We start from the raw sequence: 17,810 nt of genomic DNA on the forward strand, positions 1-17,810 counted from the left end.
TCACTTTGTGTGTTCGTTTCAGGACCCTTTGCGCTCGCCAACAGCCATCCACCAGCACTGCTCCATTTTTTCTGCTTCAGAGTTCCTTGTCGTCGCCTTCAGCCGGACTCGATCCGTCTTACCTTGTGCCTGCCTCCAGAGTGACTTCACCGAGTATGCGGTCCCTTAAACCACTCGGCTATTTGTGTTACTGATGATAAAAGTTATTTTTATTCCTATATTGTATTAATATTGAATTTGAATAAAGAATATGTATCATACACATCTCTCTTATTCATCACCCTTGTCTACCCTTCTCTTTCCCCAGTTCTTCCACTACCTTTTATCATTCTCTCTTCATATATTTCTATTACAGTCAAGTGCGAACTTTGAGTTTTTGTTTTTCAGAAATATTCTAAGTGTCAAGGTCGAAATGCGTCACCTGAATTTAATATTTTGAACTAATATTTGCCGATTTCGAAAAACTAGGATTTCGAATTTTCTACCTGAGTCTTTGGGAATCGATCCGAGAGACCTTTAGCCAGTCAACGTGATGTCGACGACTAAACGCTCTCGGCTATCCGATTATTAAGAAACTTATATTTTTTTGGAAACGCTTTTGTCTAATTCAGGAAGGACTGTTGAAGGTTGACAGCTCCAAGTATTTTGCGAAGACCTTTGCATCAGGCGCTCCACTCTAGTTATTTAAATTTAATCAATCCGCCATCTGAATTTATTTCTTTGAACTAACATTTGATCATTTTGAAAAACTTTACATCAGTTATTTTTCATCTACATAGATTTACTTCTTCTGGGATCGATCCTACGCACATCCAACTACCACGACGACCACTAAACGCTCTTGGCTATTTAGTCGTTTGATAATAACTATTTTTAATGTAAATGCCTTTTGTCTATTACGAGGATTTAAAGATTTTTGAAAATTGAATATCGTTATTACGTCTCGAACTTGCACTGTTCTACACATTCTAATGCAACTAGTTTTTATCTATTATTTGAAGATTCGAACTACAGCACCATCGAACTGGATAATCGCTGTTGCTACTTAACGACCTCGGCTATTCCTATCTTAAGCGTAAAAAATTTAATGGAAAAGTCTTTTGTCTAGTTTGAGGTACTGAACTTTATGAAAAATAATTATTATTCTCTTTTTTACCGTTTAGGAGATTCGAACTACAGAGTGCATCATCTAACAAATGCTACTAAACGACCTTGTCCACTCAGTTGTTACACAAAACATGTGTTTGAGTTCTCATAACGACTTCTATTTTGTCTTTGATATTTTATTAATTTTCTAACCACAACTCATCGGTTATTTTCTTACAGCTCCATTCCAGTCAACAGAAGAACAATGGATCTACTATGAGCAACTCATAAACAACTAGATAACTGGAACTACCACGAGGATTGGGATTCGAACTGGATCACATGGACTCGATGATATTAGTGAAGTCCTTTAGCCGTTTCGGCTACCGAGATGCAAAATGGCCGTCGACTATATGGGAGGACACTGAGAATGGATTTCTGGCAAATGTGGGGGTGAAAAAATACTGGAAAATGTAAAAGTTGCCGGAGGGGTTGCAAAATGATGGCATACGATTCTTCAGGAATGTACGGATTTCAAGCGGGGTTCCAGGGGGGAGAATTTTGTCCGTTTTTTGCTCAGAACACCCCAAAATGATGATTTAAAAATTTCACGTGTATTTGGGGTTGTTCAAACCCTAATGTTCTCTTTTATAGTAATTAGAATGGCAATTACATATACAATTAGCAATCATTGAACAAATAGCTTATGAATATAATAATTAAATTGTCAAAATTGATTTTCATACAATATATAATTTAATTGAATATGTTTGAACTTATAAAAATTAGACCTAAAATTATTATTATTGTTATATTATGTATTAAATTTTATATATTTAATATTTAATATTATGTAAACTGATATTATGCTGATTTAAATAAATAAATAAATTAAAATGCATAAAAATGTTTCATTTATATTTTGTATATCTAATATAATTTAATTTGTATTTTATAAAGACTTAAAAACAGTCTATGTATATTAATCTTTTTCAGTAATGTCATATTTTTTAAATTTAAATAATGTGTTTATTAGGCAGTGTATGGACTCCCTAATAAAAGTAGTACAGTCACCTACAAATTCACAAGGAGTTGTCTGTGCTCGCAATTACCTTTCTATATACTGATATATAACTGGCGATGGAGTCCCTAAACTGCACACGTATTCTTGAATCCACCACTACATACATATTAAATGCACTCACACATACACAATGCGTATATCTCTTTCCCTACGACGGCATAGACGCTAGCGCTACTCTAAACTCGGTGGCTTTGAGCGGAACTAACGTGGGCTATGAGAATCTTATTGGAATTTATATATCGCTCATAGAATCTCATAGGAATTTATATATCGCTTATATAATTAAAGAGGCGTATATATATACATCGATACTCCAATATATATATATATATATATATATATATATATATATATATATATATATATATATATATGTATCTACATATATATATTCTTTATGTTGGCTCATAAAAATTCTATTTATTATAGTATCAACTATTTGAAATAAATAAAGTTAATTGTTTTAAATTAATAATTAATCAATCTAAATTGTCAAATTAATTATTGATTGTCAACAATAAAATCCTCCTAACTATTTAAATATTCATATATTTATTGGGCAGTGGATGGACTCCCTAACAAAATTGGTACAGTCACCTTCAAATTGACAAGGAGTCGTCCGTGCTCGCAACTATCTCTCTATATACTGATATATAACTGGCGATGGACTCCCTAAACTACACACGTATTCATGATTTCACCACTACATACATATTCAATGCACCACACATGCACAACGCGTATATCTCGTTCTCAACCCAGTCCACATTTATATATCGTCCATACAAATTTATAAGAGATTTATATATATACATGGCCACGTTCCTTATAATTATATATCGTGTATATATGGAGTATGTTGGGTTGCATATACAGCCAGGCGTTTAAAGTCAAATTTATAAAGGACTCATGTGGACTATGAGATTCTTATAGGAATTTATATATCGCTCATATAATTATAGAGGTGTTTATGTATATGAGAAGTGTATATGAAAATCCGTAGATATCTATCCATGGATATATATATATATATATATATATATATATATGAGTTTCTTGAGGGCGATACATCAAACAAGAAAAGCCAAATTTATAAAATAATCTTTATTTCCAAAAGTTTCGACATCAATTTAATGTCATCATCAGTGGATATTACTTGGTTAGTTACATATAGAGAAGTGTACACAGCACTAGAGATTTGGCACTAACATTTTACACTAACTTGTCAGCACTATGCATTTTTTATATAATTTTTTGTATGATTAAACAGAAAAATGATAGTTTTATTGACAAAAATGTAAGTAGAATTATGTAATTTCTGCCACGACTTCTGTACTTGCTAGTACCGAGCATATGGATATATGCCTCGGTACTAGCAAAGTACAGAAGTCGTGGCAGAAATTACATAATTCTACTTAATTTTTGTTAATAAAACTATCATTTTTCTGTTTACATCATACAAAAAAATTATATAAAAAATGCATAGTGCTGACAGTTAGTTGTATAATGTTAGTGCCAATCTCTAGTGCTGTGTACACTTCTCTATATGTAACTAACCAACGTAATATCCACTGATGTGACATTAAATTGAATGTCGAAACGTTTGGAAATAAAGATATTTTATAAATCTTTGGCTTTCTTTGTTTGATGTATCGCCCTCAGAAACTCATATATTCAAATCAAAATTAACTACTAAATCATATATATATATATATATATATATATATATATATATATATTGAATGGTAGAGTCTTGGATTTGTGTATATTTTGTAGAGTTTCGAACAAGAATCCAAAAATAATACAAAATAAAAACAAGAAAAGTTTTTTAAAAAAACAATTTCTTTATTTAATTATTTGTTTATTGTCGACGTTTCGGAACTAGGTACGTCAGATGTCCTGAAGATGGAACGTACCTAGTTCCGAAACGTCGACAATAAACAAATAATTAAATAAAGAAATTGTTTTTTTAAAAAACTTTTCTTGTTTTTATTTTGTATTATTTTTGGATTCTTGTTCGAAACTCTACAAATATATATATATATATATATATATATATATATATATACTTCTATTTATATATAAATAATATGTTTTATATTTCAAATGAATCAGATATTGGATATTGAAAATATTGTAATACACATTCAATACATGTAATCTGTTTCGCTCAATCTAAGATACACAATAATAAATATATAATAAAACAACTGTCAATTTTCGAATACATTTCATATAAATTTATTAATATCATGTACACATATAGGTATCTTTATAAATTAACAAGTTCCAAAATATCTAAATTATAAAACTTGCTGAAAATATATTAACATATTAATAAACTTAAGACTAAGAATTGTATAATACAATGAGATGTACACAGTGTCTGTTCATGGACCTTATCTGATGTGATTTGAATTGATAAAAATAATTATAAGAGGATAATGAATAATTTAAATTAATCATGTCTAGCATTATGAATTGGTAATGATAATATTAATTTAATAATATTAGTAATTATTAGAATACTCATTGGTAACAAAACAGAGACTTAAATATGTAAAGTGGAAAGATATGTAATGCAATTCAAATCTCATCTAATCGTGCCAGAACAAAACTCAAAATTTTACTAAGCAAATGAATCTATTCTGTATATATATATATATATATATATATATATATATATATATATATATATAATAGGTTCAAAATACAATATTTACACAACAAATATTGACTAATACATAAAAAGCTAATAATAATTATTATAATATTATAACTTACAACAACCACTAGCTATAGTGGCAATATTTTATATAAATATATACAAAAAAAATCACAGTAGATTTTTTTACTCTTCCCATCACTTAAATTAAACATTGAAACTTGTTTATACATATATTTATACAACAAACGAAAAGGACAAATGAAATAAAAATAGAATATTTAAAAAAATATAGAAACCAACTGCTGGACATTGTTTCTTAAGACTTAACTAATATAAACAGGTACCCACGTAAGCATTAAACATTGAAATATCAGATATTTCAATATTTAATGGAAAACAAACGACAAACAATGTTAAAACAATATTAAAAGCTCAAGAAATACTGTTACATAAAATATATCCCCAGTAGGCCAGCTTACTTAAGAAGAAATAACCACTTCAATCCATTACTACTTCTTAAAGATTCTTCTTATTGTATTAAATTAAATCTTTCTATCCGTGATGCTGAGCTTTCTTTTTCCTCTGTGCCAGCATGTCGTAGAATGGATTGTGGGATATACTTTGCCGGACACAACGGATCCACTTGTCCTTTTCCTCAGCAGTTGCTGCAGACATTCTATACACGGTGTGTTTGCCTTCGACAACCTGAAGTAGATGGAAATAGTTAGAAATTGTTTATAATAAAGCAAAAAATAATATTGTGAGGTAAATCAAAATATAAATTGATATTTTTAATGAACTCAAATTGTTTAATGATATTTTATAAGCATTTTTGGAATGTCTATAATATTTATAATGAAATTATGATACATTATTAAAATACCAAATGTTTTAGTTTTATATTTTGAATAGTTCTTGCAAAAATTGCTTGGAAATTGATTAGTAGACAATTTATAACATTTTTAGACAAATCTAGAATTTGTTCAGACAATTAACGCCATTTTTAGATAATTTACAATATTTTGAAATAATTTATAACACTTTCAGCACAATCCAGAGCATGTGCAGACAATTTATGATATTTACAAACAGTTACAGCATTTATAAACAATCTACAAAACTTTCAGATAATTCACAACATTTACAGTCAACTTACAACACATGCAGACCTTATACAACCCTTTCAGACAATCTACAACCTTTTGAAACAATCTACAAACTTATACTTATATAACAACTTAAATAATTTACAACATTTATAGACAATCTGCATGTTCTCGCTTTCCCTGTTTCTATTAACCCAACCTTCCTGACAGTCTCATTAGAAGGTTTCTCTTTAATAATAAGTAATTCTTCTTGTAATTACCTTTCCTTCGGAGTCAGTCTTGCAAGCTTTTATAAAATCAGCACCGCCACAGGCGTACAGCTCAAAACAGTGAGGTTTCTGTCTGTCTTGGATTTCTCGAACCTAAATTGAATAAGATACATTAATAAAAATATAAATAAAAATATTCATAAATGTATATATATATATATATATATATATATATAATTCACAAATCTAGAATTTTAAAACTGTATCTGGAGCAAATTAGCTCCAAGTTAGATTAAGTATGTCATGAAATTATATACAAAAATAAAAAAGTGTACAAAACATATCGATGCCTAATAAAATCATTGTTGAAATACAAAGTATTAAATTTTAATTAAATATACTTAATTATTTATGGAAATGATCTTCAGTATCTTTTAAAAAATAAGTTGTTCTCAAACAAAGATATTACTTCAGTTTAAACAATCATTTTTAAGTTTGTAAAATTAAATGTGAAATTATTAAAAAAATTGATCTAAAATTATTAACATAATACATCCCTAATATTTTTCTGTTCATTTAGTTTATCTGCATATTTTAGAGGGTGTCCCAGAACTCAACGTCAAACCAAAACGCTAACTAGCTGTAAGTGGAATTCTGTCTTAAGGCGGCATCGTGCCTTAAGGCAAATTGCTGGAACTTGCCGTACCAAAAATTATTAATTTTTTAAAAACAATTAACATTTTTGAAAAAAATGTACTTTGAAAAAATAAGATTTTTGAGAAACTATATATATGGACAAAAAATTTCTTTTTTTTGAAAAAAAAATTTAAAAAAAAAATTTTTTTTTTAATTTTTTTCTTTTGACATATTGTTGAAGATCTGAACTTTTTTTTCAAAGCAATCGTACTGCTTTAACTGCATAGGGACAAAATATAAAGCGCGTAAGCGCCGCGTCGCTGTCTAACGCATAAGCATTGGTACGGAATTTATAGGAATGTTAACAAAATGTATACTTATTGTTAAAATCTCTATAAAATATCTGATAATTTGATGTGCATATGTCTAATGATCATTTTTGACCGCCAAATAGCTAATTTTTTTACTTTTTCCTCCATATCTCCGAAATCGCTAGACCTACCTTTATGAAAATTTTATCGATTCTTCATCTTGTCAATACAAGTGAAATGTTTTTTGAATTATTTAAATCGGACGCTCCGTTCTCTTAAAAACTGAGTTACCGTTTTCGGCACTTTTTGCCCCGTATCTTCGGAACGGCTAGACCTGCCTTCGCCAAAAACTAATCAGCACGTCTCCTCATCAATACGAATCGAATGTTTAGATACAAAATAATTCGTTTAACAAAATTAAATATATTGAAAAAATTATAGAAAGCTTTCTCTAGTTTAATTTTGTTTATAGCTACTTTGCTATTGAAGCTATGTTGAAAAATCAGCAAAAGACAAAAATATTTGAATTATTTTATTTTCTGATCTTATTCACTTAATTTAACATTGAAAATATTTATTTATTAGAGAGAATGTGGTCAAGTTCAAAGTGCTGTCGTATATGGAGAGATTTGATAATACGGCAAGAGCAGCAAAGACTTTGAGGCGGCCGTACTCTCAAACTATCAATTTTACAAAAAAACGGTTTTCTAAAGAATTGTAGGAAATTTTATCTTGTTTAATTCGTACATAGATACTTTTATCGTAGAATCAGCCAGAAAGGAGATATTTTAAAAAAGCTGTTTTTTGACGCCATGGCGGCAACTTGCCGTTCAAATTTGAGGTGGCAAAGTTGATTTTCGTAAAGAGCACCTCGAAATCTATAAGATTACCAATTTTCAGAATTCCCGGAGTACTGTACCGGCAAAACGACCAAATGACTGGACTAATTGTCTTTAAATATTAACAGCATATATATATGCTTTAAATATATATATATATATATATATATATATATATATATATATATATATGTTGAAAGCTTGTTGTGGAGAACAAACTTGATCCTTTGAAGGCCTAGGAGTAATATGTTGAAAGTTTCGTCGACGTTGATACATATTTGTAAATTTTTTAGCAGCCCAACAGTCGAATTAAAAAAGATTAAATACAAAATTATTTATTCAATTATACGTTTCGACACTTGATGTGTGTCATCATTCAGTAATCTAAAAACATTTAACATAATGCACAAGTGATGATAAATATAAAAAATGTAAGTTGATCTTGAGACTGGTTCAAAGGTGTCCGTGATATATATATATATATATATATATATATATATATATATATATATAAATGTATATACACATATTTGTAGCGTAAATCTGTCTATTTCCTACCGATATGTTTTCCAGTGGAATAATCCCCCTCGGCTCCTTATCAGTGGTGTATTCGAAATAATAGAGACAGTTGTCGTTCAATATGAACCAGCGCCTCTTCCACGACTTGTACCTTCCGCCCTGCTTCCACAGCCAACCCTCCTTGTCGGGGTTGAAAAACGTGTGCATCAGGTCGTTGCCATCATCCTCGGGGATCTTGAAGGGCTCGGTCTTGATCGATTCGTATAAAGACTGGGAAATAGATAAAATAATAAAAATTAATATTATAATGAATTAATAATCTCTAATGTATTAAACAATAAATATATAACTCATTTTTCACAACAACTCTACATAAAAAATACTCGATTAATATTTATATAATAAAATCTAGATTCTCTCTACTTTTAAAACTATATTGAATACAAGGTATAAATTAAATATGAAAACAATTTATTTAACTTGTATTTAAGTAAATAAATAATAAATTAATAAACAGTCGAGTAAACAAATTGATAAATTAATTAAAAGAAATAAATTGAATGTATAATTTGGTAAATACTGTAATAAAATATGAATTATAAAAAATAAATATGGGTAAATCGAGAAATGCAATTAGTAGGAAATCCAAACGACTAGTAAATAATTTATAATTTGAATTAACGTGTAAATAAATAAATGAATAAATATTTGAATAAAATGAATAAATCAATAAATAGATAAACAAATCAATAAATCCAGAAATGATTAAAATTAAAAAAAATAAATATATAAATAAACTTGAATGAAAAAACGAATTAAGTAACAAACAAATAAAGAAACAAATAAATAAATAGAAAAAAAAGCAATTGAATAAAAATCAAGCTAATAAATAAATAGAAAAACTAAAGCATAAATATTGTAATAAATCAATTATATATATAAATAATTAAATAATTATATATATAAATAATTGATTAAATTAATAAATAAATGAACTAATAAAACAAATAATTGGATATATAATTTACTCAACTAGTGAATATTGTAATAAATATATAAACTAAACAAAATATATAAATTAGTGAACAAATAAATTAATTATACAAACAAATTGCAATATTATAAAAATTATAATAAATGAATATTGTAATAAAAAACTAGTGATGTATGGAACATGCCTTAAGGCAAATTGCTGGAACTTCCGGTACCGTAATAAAATATTCAAGGAATTTTAAACGTTTTCAAATATATTATTACAAATACTGTAACTTTCATTATTTTTGCCATCTTGTTATATCTGAGCAAATCAAATGTAAATCATAAATAAATCAAATCATTTCCAGAGCATTAACAATCGTCATGTCATTTCGAATTCAATTTCAAAAAAAAAAATAGTCGCCTAATTCGCACAAAATTGAAAAAGTGCTCCCGTATAGTCACAGTCTAAACGCATTTGCAAATAATTCTGTGCGATATTTTCACTTATACTGTGCTTAGCTTGGGTAAATATTTGTACCAGAGTGGCGCTTAGACTGTGCTTAGCCCGGGTATTTTTTTTGAATTTTTAATCCAAAATTACAAAAATATTTTATAGAAAATAAAAAAAGATGTAATAATTTTTAATCCTCAAAAGCAATTGTTTTGTCAATACAAGCAGAAAGCAGTTTTTTAGATCATTCAAATGGGACGCTTAGTTCACTCAAAAACTGCCATTTTTTATACATTTAGCTCTGTATCTCCGAAATGGCTGGGCCTGCCTTTGCGAAAAACTAATAACCCCTTCTCCCAATCATTATAAATTGAATGTTTTTTAGATCATTCAAATCGGATGCTCCGTTCTCTCAAAAACTCGATTTCTATTTTCTGCACTCTTTGCTCCGTATCTCCGTAGCGGCTGGACCTGCCTTTGCCAAAAACTAATCAGCTCTTTTCCCTATCAATAGGAATCGAATGTTTTTTGAACCATTCAAATCGGTTGATCCGTGCGCCCGAAAACGTGGACGAAAAAATGCGGACATACAAAACACACACACACATACACACATCCATTTTTTCTGAGGTATGCCAGTAAAATGTTCAGAAACCTTCAAAACGTCGAGAAATGCAAATATGTTCATTTTCGATTTTCGGCCCAACTAGTGAATAGCGAACAAATAAATTAATCACACAAAATAATTGCAATATTATAAAAATTATAATAAATGAATATTGTAATAAAAAATATTTGATCAAACAAATAAACCAATAAAAAATCCATCGATAAGTGATTATAAATAATGACTTAATGAGAGCAAATTGCAATAAATAAATAAATAAATTAATTAATTACTATCAATCGATCTACTATCATTATTACCATTAAAAGGTCGTGCGGCAAATCACCGCCATTGTTTATCCCCCTGTTCATCGATATGAACTGCTCCGGACCTGGTTTGTCCCTTACACTCGGGTTGTGCAGGGACGTATTCAGCATTATGATGGCGAAGCTCAAGACGTAACAAGTATCGGTGTTGGTGAAGATGTCCGGATTGAGTTGGCAGTAACGCTGGGCGAAGCACTCCATCATTCGGTCTATTTTCTGAGCCTCTCCCGGCAGGCGGAAGCTCCACAGGAACTGGCGCAGCGCCTGCACCAGGATCAGATTGGTGAAGTCGTGCAGGTCGACGAAGCACCGGAGGACGGCCTCGTTGAAGTCGTTCTTCTCGCCGAGGTAATCACCTGGGGGGAAGAGAAATATTACAGTCCAAATAATAATAAACTAGCTGTAAGTAGAATTCTGTCTTAAGGCAATTAAGGCATCGTGCCTTAAGGCAAATTGCTCGAACTTCCCGTACCAAAAATTATTATCTTTTTAAAAACGATTAACATTTTTAAAAAAAATTTACTTCGAAAAAATTAGATTTTTGAGAAACTATAAATTTGACAAAAATTTACTTTTTTTTGAAAAAAAAAATTTTCTTTAATTTTTTTTTTTTGAAAAAAAAATGTTTTCTTTATTTTGACATATTTTGAAAGATCTAAACTTTTTTTCAAAGCAATCGTACTGCTTTAACTGCATAAAGACGAAATATCAAACCGCGTAAGCGCCGCGTCGACGTCTAACGCGTAAACATTGGTACGGAACCCATAGGAATGTAAACCAAAATTATACTTATTGTTAAAATCTCTATAAAATATCTGATAATTTGATGTGCATATGTCTAATGATCATTTTTGACCGCCAAATGGCATTTTATTTTACTTTTTTCATTAGATCTCCGAAACTGCTAGACCTGCCTTTATGAAAATTTGATCGGTTCTTCACCTTGTCAATACAAGTAAAATGTTTTTTGAATTATTCAAATCGGACGCTCCGTTCTCGTAAAACTGAATTACCGTTTTTGGCACTTTTTGCCCCGTATCTTCGGAACGGCTAGACCTGCCTTCGCCAAAAACTAATCAGCACGTCTCCTTATCAATACGTTTTTTGAATTATTCAAATCGGTTAATCGGTGTTCCCGAAATCGTCGACGAAAATTTGTATCCGCACATACATACACACACGCACACACGCACACACACACACACACACACACAAACACATACGTCCATTTTTCTAAGGTGTGCCAAAATATTCAGAAACCTTTGAAACGTCGAGAAATGCAAAAATTTTCATTTTCGATTTTTTTGCGATTACTATAACTTGCCCTACGGGAAGTTAATAAAATATTTATTCAAATATTAATATATACATAGAATTTATTAGGTATGCTATGTATGTACTTGAACCAAAGAAAAAGGATAATCTATTATAGGTGTTCACGTCATTTTTGTAACGCACCTCTTATATAAACAAGAGATCAATAAATTTGTTATTGAACTTGTAACAAGTTTTATCGCCATATAAATTATGATTGACGACTTCATCTGTCTTAATTTACTTATGGTCGTCTTCTACATCTTACATCGATATTTTAGAACAATTATTTTTATATATATCTTATATATAAAAATGGAGCTCTCGATCAAATGATTCGGTAAAACTCGAAAACGGCTAAACCGATTTGGCCAGTTTTAGTCTTGAAAAATTCGTGCTAATCAGTAGGTTGTCGGAAATGTGTGATTATTTCAAAATCGTGTAGAAACTTTACATTTTTATTTTGAAATTTTTTGTAGAAGCATAAATTAAATAAAACAATGGACGATGGCTAATACGTCAAATGTCAAACGTTTTTGACAGATTATGTTCAATTACCTTTAATAAGATGTTTTACGTGAATATTACGATTAAATTGTAGTAAGTAATTTTGTTCGTAGTTTTATTTATACACAAACACGTTATTAAACGGATCGCAAGTGTTACTAGAAACTCAAAATATCAACTTTTTTTAAATGTTAATATGAAAATGCACTTTTTGGAATATTTTTCTCAAACACGGTGCTCTGAAAGATCTCATATGTATAATTAAATACTCATGGGTGTTTATGAAACATTTTCTAGGTTATATTATTTTTTATTTGTTATTTAAATTCAGAACCTAAATTTGGTGTCGATCAAAAGGACATTTTGTCGAATAACATTTTTCCAGTTATAATTTCTCAGAATTTATCGAAGAATAGATAGTAATATATGAAGGTTCGGGGTTGAAAAAATCTACCACCGATGTGTCAAAAACCAGCAAAGTTAAGCATTGTTTAACAACAATATTTGAAAGTAGAGGGAAAAAGGTGTATAACCAGCTATAACCTTGATTCTTATGACTTTGCTATCGGGAGATAAACGATAATCTTTGAAATGGGGAGAGATAAACGGTAATCTTTGAAAATCCATAATAAAAGTATTTTCTACCGTTGGTAGTTTTTTTTAACATTAGTTAAAAATGTAATCATTTTGTAAAATCCTTTAAAATTAAAATAAGACTTTAGACCTGTTTGCCACGTGGCCGTTTCAAGTTACCCCGCCTATAGGGTAAAAAGATCTAGATAAATTTTTGAGAGACATCAAAAAAGCACATTTCTACAATGATGAAGTAACTGATAGTTTTACTGAACATAGTCAGATAATTGTTCGTTTGAAATGTGTTATTAGTTGTGATATAATTGGTTTGGTTTTTATAATATAATTTATATTTGCTCAAAGTCAAATTGGACCTTTGTGCCTCGTCCTGCTCTACATATATACTTTTTATTAAATTTACTTTAATTCATGGAATGTTACCTGAAACTTTTCAAAAAGCAGGTCAAAGAAGAAATACTTAATTCATTTTCTATCTCTCCTCGCAGAAATTTAAAAATTTTGTATAAGCTCAGTAGTATTATTTACAATTATACACAAAATACAGAATCCAAAGGAATATGAAAAACTTGAAACGTAATCAATAAGTCGAAAGACCAAAAAAAAAACTTGGATTGGTTTATACCATGTTTTCTATAGAAAGCGTAAAAACTTCCAGTTTGATTGTATTGACAAAATATAGACAAACTAATGAGGTTTACTGTTTTTATAATACCTCATTGTATATAGCATTCAAACAACACACATCCTTATACACTTAAAGTATTAATATTTTTGATTCTCTAGAAATTGTTAGGATATACCTTACTTAGCAAAACAACGTTTGCCGGGCCAGCTAGTATATATACACTCTTACAAATTCTTTTTTCTTCATACAAAAACAAAATGAGTGTACTGAATATATTATAAAAATAGATTCCATTTACCTATGGCCGTTTTATTGAGCCCTTCGCCCTTGTACAGAAATTGGGCGACCTCCTCGGCGGTCCTCTGCAGAAGTTCGTGCTGGTACAAGTACTCGATGCCCTTCTTCGGGTCCATGTTGAACTTTTTCCTACCTAAACAAGTAAATACATAAATATAAATAAAAACCAATAAAATATAAATAATTATGAAGTATCTATCTATCTATTTACCGATGGACATCTGTTTCGCCCTGTTGGTGTGTTTGCCATCTTCCAGAGTGTCCAAAGATTCCATCTCGGTGACGACTTCGCCCAATTCATCTTTAAGTTGCTAAAATAAAATGAATTAATTATTAATTAGTACAAAATTATATGAAAAAATTAAATTATATTATAAATTACAAATGGTGATAAATAAAGGCGGAGGAAAAATAAGTGTTGTAAATAAATCTGTTTTAGAAATTCATACAGCAAATTTAAATAAAAATAAATACAAAATATTTTAATTAGTAAATTAATAAATAAATTAAATTTAGAATATATTCAAAATCAAAATTTGAAATATTTATTAAAATATTAAATTTAAAAGTTACAATATGCAAGTGAAAGTTAAGTTAAAAAATTGGAATATTTAATCAATTTATTGATTTATCTATTTACTGATTTAAGTAGTCTATTTATTTATTGATTTATTAATTCACTAGTTTATTCATTAATTTGTACATCGTTTATTTAAATTTTAAATTTTTTTAAATCTAATGATACAACTATTATTGTAATATTAGTATGTTTATTTATTTACTCTATTTAACTTGTAGATTTATTTATCTATCAATAGATTTATATAGTCGTTTAAATAATTAATTATTTATTTAAATTAACAATTGTTTATATATTTTATAACTGAATAAATCCTACAACATTTATAAAATGACATTTGTACACTATTTAATTTATTCATAAATTTAGTTATTTATAAATTGACTTATTTATTAATTTAGGATTATTTTTATTTAAAACGTTTATACTTATACTTATTATTCACTTATTCACATATTGATACTTATCATTCAATTATTCACAAATTAAGTTATTTATTTATTTATACAACATTTATGAAATCATATTTCTTCACAATTTTATTTATTCATAAATAATTATTTAAAATTTGAATTATTTTTTTACATTTTTTCATTTTAGCATTTATAAAAAAATATTCATTATTCACTAATATAATTATTCATAAATTTAGTTATTGATTTATTTATAAATCAATTGTTTCATTTATTCATCAAATTATTGACTTATTTCTGCATTTATTTATTTGTTCTTTTATTTATCTATCATTTATTTATTTATTAGTTTATTTATTTTACTATTTAATTATTTGCTGAATTTATTCATTAGTTTAATTATCTACTTAAGTGTTTTTATTCATATACTTATTCAATTATTTATAACATTATTCAAAAATATTTTATTTTATATAAATAAAATAAAAATGATTTTATTTATATATTTATTATTTAATTTATTCACAAATTTCATTATTTATAAATTAATTGATTGATTAATTTATTTATCAACAGACTTGTTTGTTTATTTATTTTATTTTAATTTATTTATGTATCAATTTATTTGTTTATTTATTAATGTTAGTTGACTTTTTCACTTACTTACTAAATTATTTTTTATAGTATTTATAATATTTATATAATCATTAATTGAATTATTTATCAAACTATTTATTTATTTATTTATTAAATAATTAAAACAATTCTATTTATGGTTTATTTATATATCTATTTATTTACTCGTTTGTTTATTTATTGGATTGTTTATATATTCATTAAAAATTTCATTTATTTGTTTTATTTTATTAATTAATTAATATAATTGTGTGTATATATTTAATAAATCACTTGTTTATTTATTTAATCATTCATTCATCAATTAAAATACTATGTTAATGTATTTATTTATTTATATATAAGAATGTTATTGTATTTATTTATTTGTATATTTAAGAATGTTATTGTATTTATTTACTCATTTGCTTACACTAAGCATTTATTCGTTAATAAATTCAATTCATTAAGTATTAAATTAAAATGGGAATTAAATTATAACAAAAAGAAATGATGGTAATTGAATTTTGTGTAAGCAAAAAAATATATGAAAATTATAATTATATATCATGAGATTCATTTCATAAAATTTATACATATGTTTCATTTGAAAAAGCATCGTTTTTTTAGTTATAACATATTAGTAAAGTTATAATTAAAAATTAACCAATATTTTCCCAAGTACCATATTTTTCATGCTGCTCAAGTCCCAAGCCGACTTGCTCGTCGCCTTAACATTGTCCATTTCCGAATTTTTATTCCTATTTTTTTTCGTCCTTTTCAACGACGAAAACCATCCTGCATTGACCACCATCGTCGGACTGGCACTCGATTTAAAATCGAATTTATTCATTAAACTAGCATCATTTAATTTCAAATCAGTTCTCACTTTCGGATTCTTATTACTCCTAATAGTCACAGTGGATAGAGGATCACCATTGGGTAACGGACCGCCATTTGGTAAAGGACCGCCATTTTGTAACGCAGCGCCATTTTGCGCCGCGACGCCATCTTGTACATGTGCGGCATTTTGATCATTAACAGTATTATCACAGGAATCAATGCCAGCACAATTCGTTCTATCACTAATATTTCCTCTAACCTCGGTCGTCCTCATTACCCTGGTCGTGACAGTCGTCCTGACCTCTCTCCTGCCGGTCACCCTGACCGAAACGACCTGCCTAGTCGTCCTGACACCTGTCAGACCATTCGGCAACGGCAACTGACACCTGTCAACCAAATTATTAGTGCTAAATCCGTTTTCCGTGTTCTCGTCGATGTAGTCCAGTTCGGCGTAGTCGCAACTTTTCGATTTGGTGTTTTTGAATTTCTGGAACTTGTCGAAGCCGCCCCAGCGCGGCGGGGTCTCCGACGGCCCCTTGAGGGGGCCATCTTGCATCTTGTCAGAATTCGAGGGGAATAGTCGACGCTGGTCGATTGTAATTGATCGATGAAGTTATGTTTCAAAATGCACTAAAAACTCACTCAATAATTAAAAGTTTTAACTGGGCAGTGATAGTTTCACAACAGTTTATGTAGTAATTCACAGTTTATATAGAAAATGGAATGTTTATGTTAGAACCTGAATAAAATAAAGATTTAGTAAAAATTGTACTTTTTAAACACTTTCAACATTAGATCTTAATTTATTATATGGAGTTTTATGTTTAATTCACAATTTTAGAAACAAGAACAAATTATTTCTGACTTAAGGGTGTAGTCTGGTCTAGAATTTTTAGCAAATCGATTTCGTTTTTATAATATTTTCAAAGTTTAATAATATTATAATATCTTTAAAGTTTAGGGGCCGTTCAAGTATTACGTAAGCACTATAGGGGGCGGGGGGTTGTTGATTTGCTTATTTTGGGTTGATATGGGGGGCAGGGGAGTCTGGATGATGATTACGTCATAGGTAGTATTTTTATTTTTTTACATTAATTGCAGAATGTTTACGTAAGCATGGTAGGGGGTAAGAGCTTTGCTTACTTTTGCTGACAAGGGGGATGGGGGGGGGGTAAATAATTGTAATAAATCTGCTTACGTAA

The 17,810-nt window shown here is 28.7% G+C and overlaps 1 protein-coding gene across 1 annotated transcript; it reads right to left on the reverse strand.

Moving 5' to 3' along the window:
- Positions 1–4,928: 4,928 nt before the first annotated feature.
- On the reverse strand, positions 4,929–17,347 carry LOC113372811 (cytohesin-1). Its single transcript, XM_026613150.1, has 7 exons — positions 16,451–17,347; positions 14,369–14,468; positions 14,159–14,290; positions 10,815–11,176; positions 8,498–8,728; positions 6,205–6,306; positions 4,929–5,543 (listed from the first exon to the last, which is right to left on the reverse strand). The coding sequence occupies exons 1-7, from the start codon at positions 17,162–17,164 to the stop codon at positions 5,391–5,393; spliced, it is 1,794 nt and encodes a 597-aa protein (XP_026468935.1). The 5' UTR covers positions 17,165–17,347; the 3' UTR covers positions 4,929–5,390.
- Between the last annotated feature and the right edge of the window lie 463 nt (positions 17,348–17,810).

The sequence above is a fragment of the Ctenocephalides felis genome, unplaced genomic scaffold, assembly GCF_003426905.1.
Source record: "Ctenocephalides felis isolate EL2017-DRISC unplaced genomic scaffold, ASM342690v1 CF-g0.4_SCAFFOLD_01604, whole genome shotgun sequence".
NCBI lineage: Eukaryota > Metazoa > Arthropoda > Insecta > Siphonaptera > Pulicidae > Ctenocephalides > Ctenocephalides felis.